General features: G+C 43.9%; 1 protein-coding gene across 1 annotated transcript; it reads left to right on the forward strand.

Annotated features, from left to right (window-relative positions):
- Positions 1-2202: 2202 nt before the first annotated feature.
- On the forward strand, positions 2203-10967 carry fzd4 (frizzled class receptor 4). The gene is made up of 6 exons (XM_086125956.1): positions 2203-2808; positions 4745-4882; positions 5026-5406; positions 6691-6836; positions 7239-7486; positions 7941-10967. Exons 1-6 carry the CDS (start codon positions 2545-2547, stop codon positions 8357-8359), a joined length of 1596 nt encoding a protein of 531 aa, XP_085982082.1. The 5' UTR covers positions 2203-2544; the 3' UTR covers positions 8360-10967.
- Positions 10968-13486: the final 2519 nt, after the last annotated feature.

Raw genomic sequence — 13486 nt, forward strand, 5'->3', positions numbered from 1 at the left:
CGGTTTCCTCCCACATTCCAAAATCATGCATGGCAGGCTGACTGAACGCTCCAAATTGTCCCTCGTGTAATTGTGAGCGTGGATGTTTGTTCGTCTATGTGTGCCCTGCGATTGGCTGGCAACCGGTTCAGGATGTCCCCCGCCTACTGCCCCGAAGATGGCTGAGATAGGCTCCAGCATCCCCCACGACCCTTGTGAGGATAAAAGCGGATCGGAAAATGGATGGATGGACGTTTACTGTTGCAGTCTATGACTGATTTACCATTGTCAAGACAAGACAAGACAATATAAGATAAGATATCCGTTATTTGTCCCACACTGGGGAAATTTACAAATTTAATTTAAAAAAATAAAAAACAAAAACGGGGGTCTAAAACGTCCGTCCCCCCCCCCCCCCCCGCAGCACACCCCAATTCAAATGATCAAGATCGTTTTTGAATCTGGTGTGTTGCAACTGGGAGAGATGGAAAATACGTATGTCGGAAAGCGACCCTCAAAATCCGGAGTTTGAGACCCCTGATCACAGGACGGGATTGGGATATTTTACCATTACGATTGTAAATTGTATTACTGTATTCTTTCATGAATTTTGGTTTTGACATCTGCGAATGTGTCATTTCCAATATTGAATTCCTGAATGTTTTTTGGCATTCGAGAAAGTGCTTTGGCATGGCATTTTGTTTATACTACTCAGCCACTGTGCTTTATTGTTTGAAAAGACAATGAGTAAGACATCAATCTGAAATTGTCAAATCAATTAGTCATATTTGAGCAAAACTTGGACGAACGGGGGGACTGAATAGCAAAATGGAAACCAGCTGGGAGCAGTCGATAATAAATAAAGCACACTTTCACAAAGATGTTGAAGTTCTTTCTGCTGGTATTCACACAGAAAAAAAAAACATGGCTGTTATTGGAGAAAAGTGTGAGATGTATCATTTGAAAATACACCCTATTTTCATTTGGCCCTAAGCAGTGGAAAGTACAGTAGCTTTCCAGATCCGCAAAATAAATAAACCGCATAAATCTTAAAAGTGCATGATGTCCGTAGTGCTGCTATCTGGTCCACTCTGGTGCTTGAAATGTTTACCCATTGCCTTCATTAATAACAGGACCAGATGTTATAACAGATGATTAGTTTCGAATGACATGCCATTCATGTGAACCTACCATCATTGCTTCCATCAACGGTCCCAAGTGCCCGACGGAAAATCCGAAACGCGCCTTCTTCCCACATGAAGCGCTTGACACATTTTCACGCGATATGCCATACGTTGCCCGCTGCATGCAGTCACAATCGATTACCAAGTCGACGTAATCATAATATTTAAGATGCGTTGCGACTAGCCACGTGTCATCAAACTGAGACGATGCGCTCCATCATCCGATCGCTCGTTTGCTTTGTTCATGCTCAGAAGTAACACGGTCAGAAAATGTTGTTGTCATGCCATTGTCGCGCAGCTCACAAATGCTATAAATTCACAAAGCTCATTCTTAGTGTGTATGGCTGAAAGGTGGACCCATTATATGTGCACAATCCCAAACCGTTGTGTTTTTTTTTACTTTAGACACAATACTATTTGCAGGCTCCTAAGATTTCAACCGAGTAAATGCATTTACAGGTGGAATATGTCTGAAGTGTGCAAATCAGGCACACATAATCGAATGAACAGTGTTTGCAGTTGCTCCCCGAAGTCCCATCACTCTTCACTACTTGTTTCATGCTCGAATGGTGAAACCTTCTCCCTGGGTGCCACAACCACACAATACCTGTCCCGTATGTGCCTTCATTGCAATGCAAAACGGATTTGTAGCGCCTCGGCATGAGTGAAGCGCCTACTTTCAGTAACAATGTCAGGGCCATTTGGACGAGATGGGCCTGAAGAATGGGACTCAATATAGATGCCATTTGAAATTTAAAATACTAATTTAAATATGAAAACAACCTCTGACTCTTGAATGCTTAACCACTGAAATTCAGTTTCTGGTCTCGTTATGTCAAAATTAGGAATGCTTCATCACAGGTTAGAATTTTCAGAGGGAAACTCGAGCAAAGGAAACAAGGAGGCGAGGGAGTGAGAAAAGGAGTGTCCGATTTTTTTTTTTTTTCCTAATGGGCCCCGCCCGCCGGCTGAGGGTTGGTCAGAGAAAGCGAAATAGGGCGCAAGGATTGGTTGGCTGTGTAGTAGACGGACTGTATCGTCTCTCCACAAACAGACACAATAAAGTTCGAAGCCGGTCTACTGGAGCTTGGAGGCGCAAGAGCTGGTTGCCGGATCTGCGCCTTTTTTTTTTCACGGAATCGACAAGGAAGAGATGATTTGTTTTGGGCCTGCAGGGGCATGTGCAGTTTTTAGGTGAACAAGCTTTTATATTCGTTTCGGCGTTCTCTCTGGACGTATGCAGCATCTATTAAACGCTCCGGATAGGATAAGGTGACCGACCACCAGGGACGAAGCCCGGGCGCGTTGGACTGTTTCCAAGGCGAGGTTTTTTAAAAGGAATAAGATTGCAAAAAGACGGTGACTCCGTTTTGGAGTGAGCATGCAGGGGGTTATGGTGTCGCTCACTCGGGCAGTCGTGCTCCTCCTGTTCGGACTGCTCGCTCCGCCGTGCGCGGTGCGCGGCTTCGGCGACGAAGTGGAGGAGATGACCTGCGACCCCATCCGGATCAGCATGTGCCAGGGCTTGGGATACAACGTTACCAAAATGCCCAATCTGGTCGGCAACGTGCTCCAGTCTGACGCCGAACTGCAGCTGACCACGTTTACGCCGCTCATCCAGTACGGCTGCTCCAGCCAGCTCAAGGTACGGCACGCATGTGGGACCCGCGTCCAGTGTGTATTTATAAACAGACCGCAACAGAATGGTTACGCACACACAATTTGGGATGGAGATTCAAATAGCCAATGCTGGGTGCAGACTGTCTGCAAACCTGTGCGTGCATGTGTGGATGGATGGAGGAATGGGGAGCGCATGACAGCATCGAGCTGCCACCAGTAAAAGTATTCACATACTGCAGGATGAACTGGAAAGTTCACGTCGGTCTAATGTGCAATGTAATGCCAATTTAGCCTCCCCTGACTTGCCTCCTCAGCGCTCTACACCGAATCAGTGATACCCAATCAAGTCAGGAAACAGTTTACTTAATTAACCCCGAAACAAATCAAATGTATTGGGTACTTGTCATGTATCTTTATTGATCTATTTCTGTGACTGACGCATAGTGACAAGCAGGACAATTCATGTTGTTCCACCAATTGTCATTCATGCTACCGAATTTGAACATTTGTGTTCAACGAAACCGGCACCGATTTCTGTGTAATATACAGTATACGGTTGTATATGTGCAGTATACATCAAACTGCATTTGTGATGTGTATCTTTTATTCCATTTCCATATTAGAAAATGCAATCCTCTAACACTACTATGACATTGGAGATGGCAACGTTTGTAGTTTTAAGCATGTTGTCAATTTTATTTAATCTTTGGTCAGGAATTGTTGCAGGCATGTTATTTTATTTTTATTTTTTTAAAGAACTTGAACGGCTTGGTATGGACAGGTGCTTGGATGGAGGGCTTTGAATGTGCCACAGTAAGCAAAGTGCTTCAAAAGATATTTGTGCTCAGTGTGTGAGGAGGACAGACAGAACAAGAACTGCAGACTCCACAGTCCTGCCCTGCTCCTGCACCAAAATTGCCCTGTAAGATTAGCCGACAACCCCTCCTACACGCAGAGGAGGGAGGAAAGGCGAAAGGGAAACCATATCCCCGAACATTTGATCTAATGGGAGTCTTCCTGGCAAATAACCAGAGCAGCTTCAGGCACTGAAGTGGCGGCACTCGGTTTACTAACAGTCAGGGAAAACACCCTCGATATTTCTCTGTCATCACTGCGTTCAAACGACGTCAAACGTCATCAATTGTTGAAGCGCAAACAACTGTAAACAACAAATGTCTTCAAATGCGGTACTTACTATAATACAGTATCGTTCAGTTACTCGGTGTATTTAAGTTTGGCAGTCAAAGTCATCGCTTTCAAACCTTCGAGCATGTATAAATGTAGACTTCATTAATATAACATTTTTACCCCCTGACAAGAAGATAAAAGGCCTTCAGAAATACTAAAAACTCAAAAGCTTTTGGATCCCTCAAGGAGTCACGTCATGACCATGTGAAATGGTAAAATGCAACTCCATTCTTGAAAATGTTTTTGAAACCCAGATTTATAGCTCTATTTCAAAACTGTTGCCATGGCACGGAAAATTGAGCCTTAGATTAAGGGGGATTATGGAGCATGATGAGGCTCATGCCCCTTGTGTTTACTCCTCGGGGTTTTTTTTTTTTTTTTTTTTTGAAGACGCAGAGTTGTGTGTCTAACCTTGAAGTAGGTTGAGTTTGGCTCTGGTTTCTTGACTCACTTATGCTATTATAAGTGGAAATGTTGACCAGCCATGTGTAGACGCGTCGCAATGGTTTGGGATGATGCAATGGGGGGTACAGAGTGAATATCAAAACAAGGCCATAGGAGGGTGCATACCGCCATTTATGGTAATAGCAGATTTACTTTCTTTGTCAAACTCGGAATTTATTTTATTGGAGGAAAAGTCCACAATATCACAAGATTGACTTGTGTGCGCGTGTGCAATTTTGAAATTCTTTGCTGCATTCCTTGGATTAGTTGTAGGATGATCCTTGATACCCAATCTCGAACTGTAACTAGCAATTTGTCTTTTTCTCTAGTTCTTCCTGTGCTCAGTCTATGTGCCAATGTGCACGGACAAAGTGCCAATTCCTATTGGACCTTGTGGCAGCATGTGTTTGTCTGTCAAGAGAAAATGCCTGCCAGTGCTTCATGAGTTTGGATTCATTTGGCCAGAGGTGAGTCAACAACCTTCACATATACTGCAGATACTTAAATCAGAGTGCCTGTGCTCCTGGCGAAAGTGAAGTTCGGAGCCTCTCTTTTTTTGTTTTCTCACTTTCCCGGATTGCATATTTTTTCCATTTTGTTCCCGATACAGGTGCTCAACTGCAGCCTTTTCCCGCCTCAGAATGACCACAACCACATGTGCATGGAGGGTCCGGGGGATGAGGATCCGCCGTATTACCGCCATCCTCCGCACCAGGAGGAGTGTCAGGCCTTGGGATCTGCCCCCGACCAGTACACATGGCTGAAGCAGACGGATAGCTGTGCACTCCAGTGCGGCTATGACAGTGGGCTCTACAGGCGCGGGGCCAAGGTGTTCACGGATGCCTGGATGGCGGTATGGGCTGTGCTCTGCTTCCTTTCCACCACTTTAACGGTCCTGACCTTCCTGTTGGATTCCCAACGATTCTCCTACCCTGAGAGGCCAATCATCTTCCTGTCCATGTGCTGCAATTTGTACAGTGTTGCCTACTTGGTAAGTCAGTTTGGTGTGTATAGGTTTGACTTCATTGTAGAAGCAGTGCAGTGCTATGCCAATTCTAAGAATATTGTCCAATTCAATGACCTCTCCTGAAACACCTCAGCCGAGCACAAAGCATTCGCACGTATGTTATTCCACACCATTTAGCTTCATTTCATTTTTTTCCTCACTTTTTGGATGTGCTTATACTTCCACATTTCTGATTCTGACCGTTCCAGCTTTGACCTACAGTAGCACCTCTACTTACGAACGCCACTTCTAATGAAATTTTCACGTTACGAAACGCCCCAACAGGAAAATATTGCCGCCCGTTACGAAAGAAATTTCAAGATTCGAAAGGTAAAAATACAGTATGGGCTGCTACTCGCAGCTCCGAGTTTCCTGAACGCAACATACATTGGCTACTACCGAGCATCATCCTGGCATCCCATTGGCTGACAGGGACCTCTACCGCACGTGTCTTTGTAGATAGATAGATATGTGTCGATGCAGCATCTTCGTCATTCGTCCCTCGGGCCACGAGGTGTTCCGATAGTTTTACGTAACTGTGAATTACCCAGAAAAAGTGTTCACCAGTTGGGGGATCGCTCACGATGCTGATGTTTGCCTTGGCAATTTTCGAAGGATTATTAAAAGCCGACAAAAGCAAACGTCCTTGGATCAGTTCTTTACAAAACGCCAGGCAAAAAAAAAAAATTCTAAGAGAGAGCATGAACAAAAGAGGGCAAAAAACGATGAGGGCGCAGTTAAATGTTAAATGACCATCATTTTGAGTCTTTATTCTTTGTTTTTTTACATTATACGCAATACTCATTTATTGTGCAAGAATGTAATTGTAACATGTATTTGTTACATATTTTGATGCCTTTTTATGCTTTATAAAACATTTATGTCTGAATTTTGGGGGGCTTGGAACAGATTAGGGCATTTTCATGGAAAACGCGTCTCTACTTACAAATTTTGATCCACTGTGATGTGTTTGGTAATTTCATTGGTCAGATGTGAAAAAGACTATGGATAAATCTGCTGGCGTCTTGAAGATCGTCAGTAAAATTTCATGGTCACATTCAAAGCTGCAGGGTTCATAGAGCGGGGGAAAAAATTCGCGGCTTGTAGTCCAGAAAGTACACTAATTTAGTTTGCATTTTTTGTGTGTTCTTCCCATTAACTTAAGGAAGTTTACATGATCCTAAGAGAATTTAATTTGGCCATAATTGTAGAAACGCTTCGAACAAAATTCATTTCCAATTCAATAATGTATTTCTATCTCCCTTTCAGGTCCGATTGACTCTGGGTCGGGAACGTGTGTCATGTGACCTGGATGCCACCGAAGTTCCTATTCTAGTGCAGGAAGGACTGAAGAGCACCGGCTGTGCCATCGTTTTTCTCCTGCTCTACTTTTTTGGCATGGCCTCCTCTCTCTGGTTCGTGGACACGTGCATAGCACCTCTTGTTGAACAACAATTGGAACATAACACGAGCATCCTGTTTGGTTTAAAATCTTGCACATTTATCGGCACTTCATGGATAATTTCACTCGTATCAAAATCTACCACTGGACTGAGGCCACTTTTCACAATCTTGTTGTGCGGCTATTGAAAAACACAGCTCAAAGTCTTTCTCTTGGATTTTGCCCTTGATTTCCCCTTTCCAGGAAAAGCAAACCCAAAGGATTTATTCTGGCCTTAAATATGACACCACCATCTGTTGTGTAACCCTTTACTATCTGCCGCCACGACGAGCAACACTGAATGGGCCGTAGCTGTATTTACACTGTAAGAAGATTGAATGGTGCGTTGTTTCGTTTTCTCATCTTGTCAATTCAGGTGGGTGATCCTGACCCTGACATGGTTCTTGGCTGCAGGATTAAAGTGGGGCCACGAGGCTATTGAAATGCACAGCTCCTACTTCCACATAGCGGCTTGGGCCATCCCAGCTGTTAAAACCATCGTCATTCTTATCATGAGATTGGTGGATGCTGACGATCTGACCGGCCTGTGCTATGTTGGCAACCTGCAGCAGGAGGCGCTCACGGGCTTTGTCGTGGCGCCGCTAGCGACCTACCTTCTTATAGGTAATTCAAACCTTGCCTACAATGAAGAATTTCATGACACGCTGCGTTTGCTTGCGTTAGCGGGTTAGCTCATTCTAACAGTCTCTTCCCTTTCCCCATTCCTAAAACGCATGCTGTTACTGCTGTCATTGACACACAAGGGGGGTGAACGGCCGAGTCCATTTGAACATGGTTGCTAACCAAAACAAGCACCTACTGAAGCATATCACTCGGATGAAATCAAGCGCGGGGACTCTCCGCATCTTGAAAAAACAAGTTCCATCTTCACGATGAGCTTACTGACATTCCAGTATTGTCTATCATACGCATTTTATTTTTAACTCCAGTTTTACCGAATACACTGTAACACCGATGCTGTTTAATCTTTGTTCAAAAGAGAATTTGTAGAAATCCAGGGTATCCAAAGTTATTGACACAAAACGATGAATTAAATGTCTTCTGCGTTGATCTGCAGGTACGCTATTCATCTGCGCTGGTCTCGTAGCGCTTTTCAAGATCCGCTCCAATTTGCAGAAGGATGGCGCCAAGACAGACAAGCTTGAGCGTTTAATGGTGAAGATCGGAGTGTTTTCTGTTCTCTACACGGTTCCAGCATCCACTGTGATTGGCTGTTACCTCTACCAACTTTCCCACTGGGAGGACTTCAAAGCCACCACGCAAGACTCGTACGTTGCATCAGAGATGCTTCGAATCTTCATGTCGCTGCTCGTGGGCGTCACCTCGGGCATGTGGATCTGGTCAGCCAAGACCCTGCACACGTGGCAACGCTGCTCCGCCCGCTTACTCAAGGACAGTAGGGTGGGTCGAGGAGGCAAGCGAGGACCGGCCAATGGTTGGATTAAACCGGGGACGGGCAACGAGACAGTGGTGTGAGGAGAAAGAATGCGCAGGACTGGACTTGCTTCTTGAGCTCACTGGCGCTCGCCCTGACAAAAGGAAGGATGTCATACAAACCACTGGATGTGAACGACGCTGGAAACTATGTCAGAGTCCACACACACGCGTGTCTATCTCTGTGTCTCCCACAGTGGTTGATATTTCCTTTAAGTGCTGGAGTTCGGCGAGAAGGGTGGACGGGTTCAAAAACGAGCAGCAACAGTAGCCCCGTGAACTCTTAAGACATTTTCCAGCTCAGAGAGAGCTGGAAAATGGAGGAGGAATAAAAGACATAGCAGGCAGCATTGAAACATTAACGTAAAAATTGGACACAAAATAAGCTGTGTGGTGCCACGTCTACCTCTGCCTCAATTTTCTGCTCAGCGCCAGAGACTGAACTGCCGGGTAGGATAACCCCTCTACCTTAAAGGCCTGTTGATGAGCCCGTGTACAGATGGTATTCCGATACCGGCGGAGGTTTCCCAAAGAGCCTGGTGTCTTTCTTGATAAAACGGAACGGGAAATGGAAAAGACATACCAGACCTAAAGTGAGTCAAGTCAAATGGCCTTACATTTCTAAAATGTTTACATTTCAGCAAGGGTTAGTGCGTTATATTCTTGACACCAGCTTCAAGCTGTATTAATGCAGTCGAATTAAAAACATGAAGTGTCCGTCCGTGCCTGCCACAAGTGCATTAATTTAAACAGCAGACTGATTCATGAAAACTCACCAGCGGAGATATCCTTTTTGTTCCGAAAATGCTGCAATAAGAACACCATCTAGCATCAATTACACGTTGACTCCAATGAATCAGACGTAACCACAATATGTAAACATGACAAAGGGTTGAGTTGTGCATGTATTGAAATTCTGAGTGTGACATTTGTGACAAAAGGCAGGGGGAAAAAATACATTTGCAGAGTAATTATGTTTTGACATTTTCCCCGGAGAGATTTGGTTAGAAACCTGTTGTCTGAGAATTGTCATGGAGGCGAACGACAGCAAATTACATTTCACTAAGTGGCCAATGTGAAGCCAATCGCTTGCGTACGAAAAACAAAAGTCAAGTTGCTTATGGGGCAATTCATTTGTGGGAAGCTCGGCCTGATCGGTTAGAAAGCTCTCATCTTTTCGGAGCCACCTTTTTTTTTCTTTCAATGGGTTCACTCTCCTGGGAGCTGTATGTGCTCACAGATTAATGAGCAGTCCAGGAAATTAAAGCTGTGCCTTTTCCAAACATTAGCCAGAATTCAACCTTATTAGAAAATAGCTTGCCAAAAGACACAAAGTTCAATACTATATTGCTGTTGCAAACACATGCCCTCATGCAGCTATGCATTGAAACACTTGGAAGAGGAACCAAATCCAAATGCCATAGTGATCTCATTTGGGCTAAAATACAGTATCATCAAATATCAGTTCCAGTTGAACATTTCGGGGTCAACTGATATGACCCCGAAATGTTCAACTGGAACATGCATAAAGTTCCATAAAGACATTAGAGAAGCAACGTGTTCCAGTGACATGTGTCAGGACTGCAACCGTGGCCATCCTGGACAATCAAGCCACTCCTCGAAAAAAAAAATATATTTCAATGCATTTGAGAATTGAAAAGTCATTCGTTCACAAGTATCACAATCACCATGCGTTAATGCAGCATTCATCAATGTACACACGCTTAGTGTGTTTGCACGACAATCGAACAAAGCACTTGCGTTTCAGTGAGTCTCGGAATGTATATTTGTAATGTGTGTCAGTCACATTTAGTGCTCGTACAAGCGCAGAGTCAAACGTGGGGAATTTCAAGTGAAAAAAGGCCGACGATACAAGCATTCAGCGCATCATGCGAAACTAGATCGCCCCTCACATTGCTGTCACGTGCGTTTTGAGGTAAAGCTGCAGAAGTAGGTGAAGATATCGGTTGACAGACTTATGTTGTGTCTCGGCCTACCGAGGGAAATGAGACCTTGTAGCTATTTCTAAATATTGTGGTGAACCTGAGAAGCCTGGAGCAGCCACCAGTGGTCCTCCAACGCGGCATACCTTGGCACCCTGATTAGATTTCCAAAGTCAAACAAACATTGCATTGAGCTAAAGTGAATTAAGCAAAGCTCTGACCACCATCCGCCTGAGCTAATGCAGTTTCCCTTTTCTCATAACGTTTGGCGGCCACCTCCCTTATGACCGCACTGTGCCTCCCATGATGTTTCAAACAATAACAGAGTAGTTAAGTTACTCTGACACGGGCCACATTAAAAAATAAAAAAAATCACTGGCAATAAGATGTGTAAATGTTGAGATGCCCAGATATGAGTCAATGTTGGTTTTAGTTGAACATTGTTGGTCTTAGCCTATAAGATCTAAGAAGTCTGGAGAGATGATCAGTGTATTATAGGAAAAATGTTAATTTATCCTTGTAAAAAGAGATAGAATTTTAAAAACCCGTTTGTTATTTAAATGACACTTTTGTATCAGAAGACGAATAAAAAAACAAAAGCTTTGGTTACCAAAAGGGTTTGTTTTCAGTGTGTGTACGTCCCTTCATGCGCGTGTAATCGCAGCAAATTGACAGCATTAAAAAGTTTTTGGGTTCATGATACCATTTGATGATGTCATCGTGTAAATTACTGGAGTGCATTAATTCAGAGTGAATGTTTCACACGCACTCACACTTACACGAGTACACGTCACCGGAGTTTAACAATGCTGCCACCTCCTGCCCGATGAGAAACCAAGAAAATCCATCCATCCATTTTTTTAATCCGCTTTATCCTCATAAGGGTTGCGGGCGTGCTGGAGCCTATCCCAGCTGGCTTCGGGCAGTAAGCGGGGGACACCCTGAACCGGTTGCCAGCCAATCGCAGGGCACACACAGACGAACAACTATCCGTGCTCACACTCACACCGAGGGACAATTTGGAGTGTTGAGTCAACCTTGTCATGCATGTTTTTGGAATGTGGGAGGAAACCGGAGTTCCCGGAGAAAACCCACGCGGGCCCGGAGAACATGCAAAGTCCACACACCTACGTTTTTAAGCAGCAGCTGAGAAACTTGAAAGAAAGATTCTTCAGGTGGAGTCGGCTAAAATCCCTGCTGAGCTGTGAGCGAACCATGGTGACCAACTCCAACACTTGTTTTTGTCATCAAGGGTTTCTAGTCTTCACAGATAGTTGACTTGGGAATCAAATACTGTACTGATTACGATCAGTAGAATGTATGACATTTGATAACTTTTATGTTGGGTGTTTTTTATGCATTTTTGGGATACATTCTGTCTATTTGTGTGTGTGTGTGTGTGTGTGTGTGTGTGTGTGTGTGTGTGTGTGTGTGTGTGTGTGTGTGTGTGTGTGTGTGTGTGTGTGAAAATAACTGGATGTTCAAAATTGCTGGCCTATCATTCAAATCGCACGAGTGCAGAAGGTTTTGTTTGGCATGTAATTTAGCTGCAACAACTCAGCTATACACTAGATTATCTCCTTAGGTGTGTGTTGCAGGGAGTGCTGGCGATGTGCTGGCGAGGGTTTTCCAGAAATCTGGGTTTGTAGCTTGGATTACCTTCCTGTAATTTACTATGGCTGAATGAGTGTTTGTTTAAGGGCTCCCTCAAAAGCCTGAGGTAAGTGACAAGCATCTACTGCTCTATTGTTTCCAGATGTGGCTCCGCTCTTACACACCACCACAAGAAAGTAAAAGCATGTTCAAACAAACACGATATGTACAGGAATTTTTCTTGTTCCCTAAGAAAATGTTAAATACTCTCTCATTCACACATTCAAACAAGGCCGGTTTATAGAGACTAGAGAGATACATGACTAGGCTGGCTCACAGTAAGCCACAACAGGAGCTCAATGCTAAATTTCCAACAAATTTTCATATCTGACTCTAGTTGGTCACTTTTGCAGGGACGCTTGGACAACCGAAGGGGACAACCACCAAAGACCCAAATGAAGAGAGAAGCATTACATTTTAATCGTTAAAATGATCATCCGGTTGTTAGGGTCAATTTTTCGCTGACGAGCTCAATTTTGTTTGTTTGTTTTGTAATGAGACATAGACAGGGTGAGATGGAAAAATGTCAGGGTCCAATAGTGGGCGGAGCAATCTATGGCCAAAATCATGTCAGAAAGTCCTACAGATTCTTCAAAGGGGGTGAATTTTTTTACACATAGGCATAGACATAGACTATTATATAAGGGCCAAAATTCAGCCCATCCAAGTGTGCCTTTAAACAACTACAGTATACACTTGTACTTGATGATAACTAAGAGAAAACTGAAAGAACGCTTGAATTAATGAAAGGGAATAAAACGATTAATGACAGAAAGTGGACAGGCGCTCAGTGGTGATTTTCAAAGTAAAAGTAATGTTCAAAATAAAAGAGAAACAGATGGAGTAAGAGCAACATCCGCAAGGACACGCGCACACACGTACACGCGCACACACACGCACACACACGCCGATACACTAGTTGAGCAATATACTGTACTGTGATCGGTTTAAAAGGCACAGTTAAATCTCCAGACGTGCCACTAGATGACAGTCTTCACCCATCATAAACGGCTGCGTAATGCGGCTCACCAGTTCTTTCAGTTTTACATGTTACTTTTGCTCTGTAATATTCATAGACTGGTGCATTTTCTGCCGCCATTATTTAGGTATTGGATTTGACCTTTCTTTCCAATTGGGTCACCATCACCCTGCCCCCTCTCCACATCAGGGAGGAGGGGGAAGCGGCAGTCAAACAGGCCAATATGCAGTTCAACTAAATCAAAGAGTACTGTAGACAAATGAGTCTCTAGTTGGGTTTCAAACATTTCAACTGAGGTAGCGGCTTTTATTTCCATGTGTAGGGCATTCTAGAGTATTGGAGCCCGAATTGAAAATGCTCTCGATTAGAACCTGCGGACTTCTTTTTGGCTTTCTGGATCGCTGAAAGTTGTGAACGAAGCGTTCAGGGGCAGAACATACGGTGTCACTAGAGTCATTAAATAAGGTATATTTATATGTAATTGTGTAGCTAAAGCATTCAAACGTCCTTAAAGCTTCTGTATATGTCTTAATATCTCAAGTTAACAACAGGAGTGCGAGGAAAGAAGAAGTTATCGAGGCAGCAAACTAGATG

This window comes from Hippocampus guttulatus, chromosome 12 (assembly GCF_054856545.1).
Source record: "Hippocampus guttulatus isolate MCC_2025c chromosome 12, RoL_Hgut_1.0, whole genome shotgun sequence".
In the NCBI taxonomy this organism is placed as follows: Eukaryota; Metazoa; Chordata; class Actinopteri; order Syngnathiformes; family Syngnathidae; genus Hippocampus; species Hippocampus guttulatus.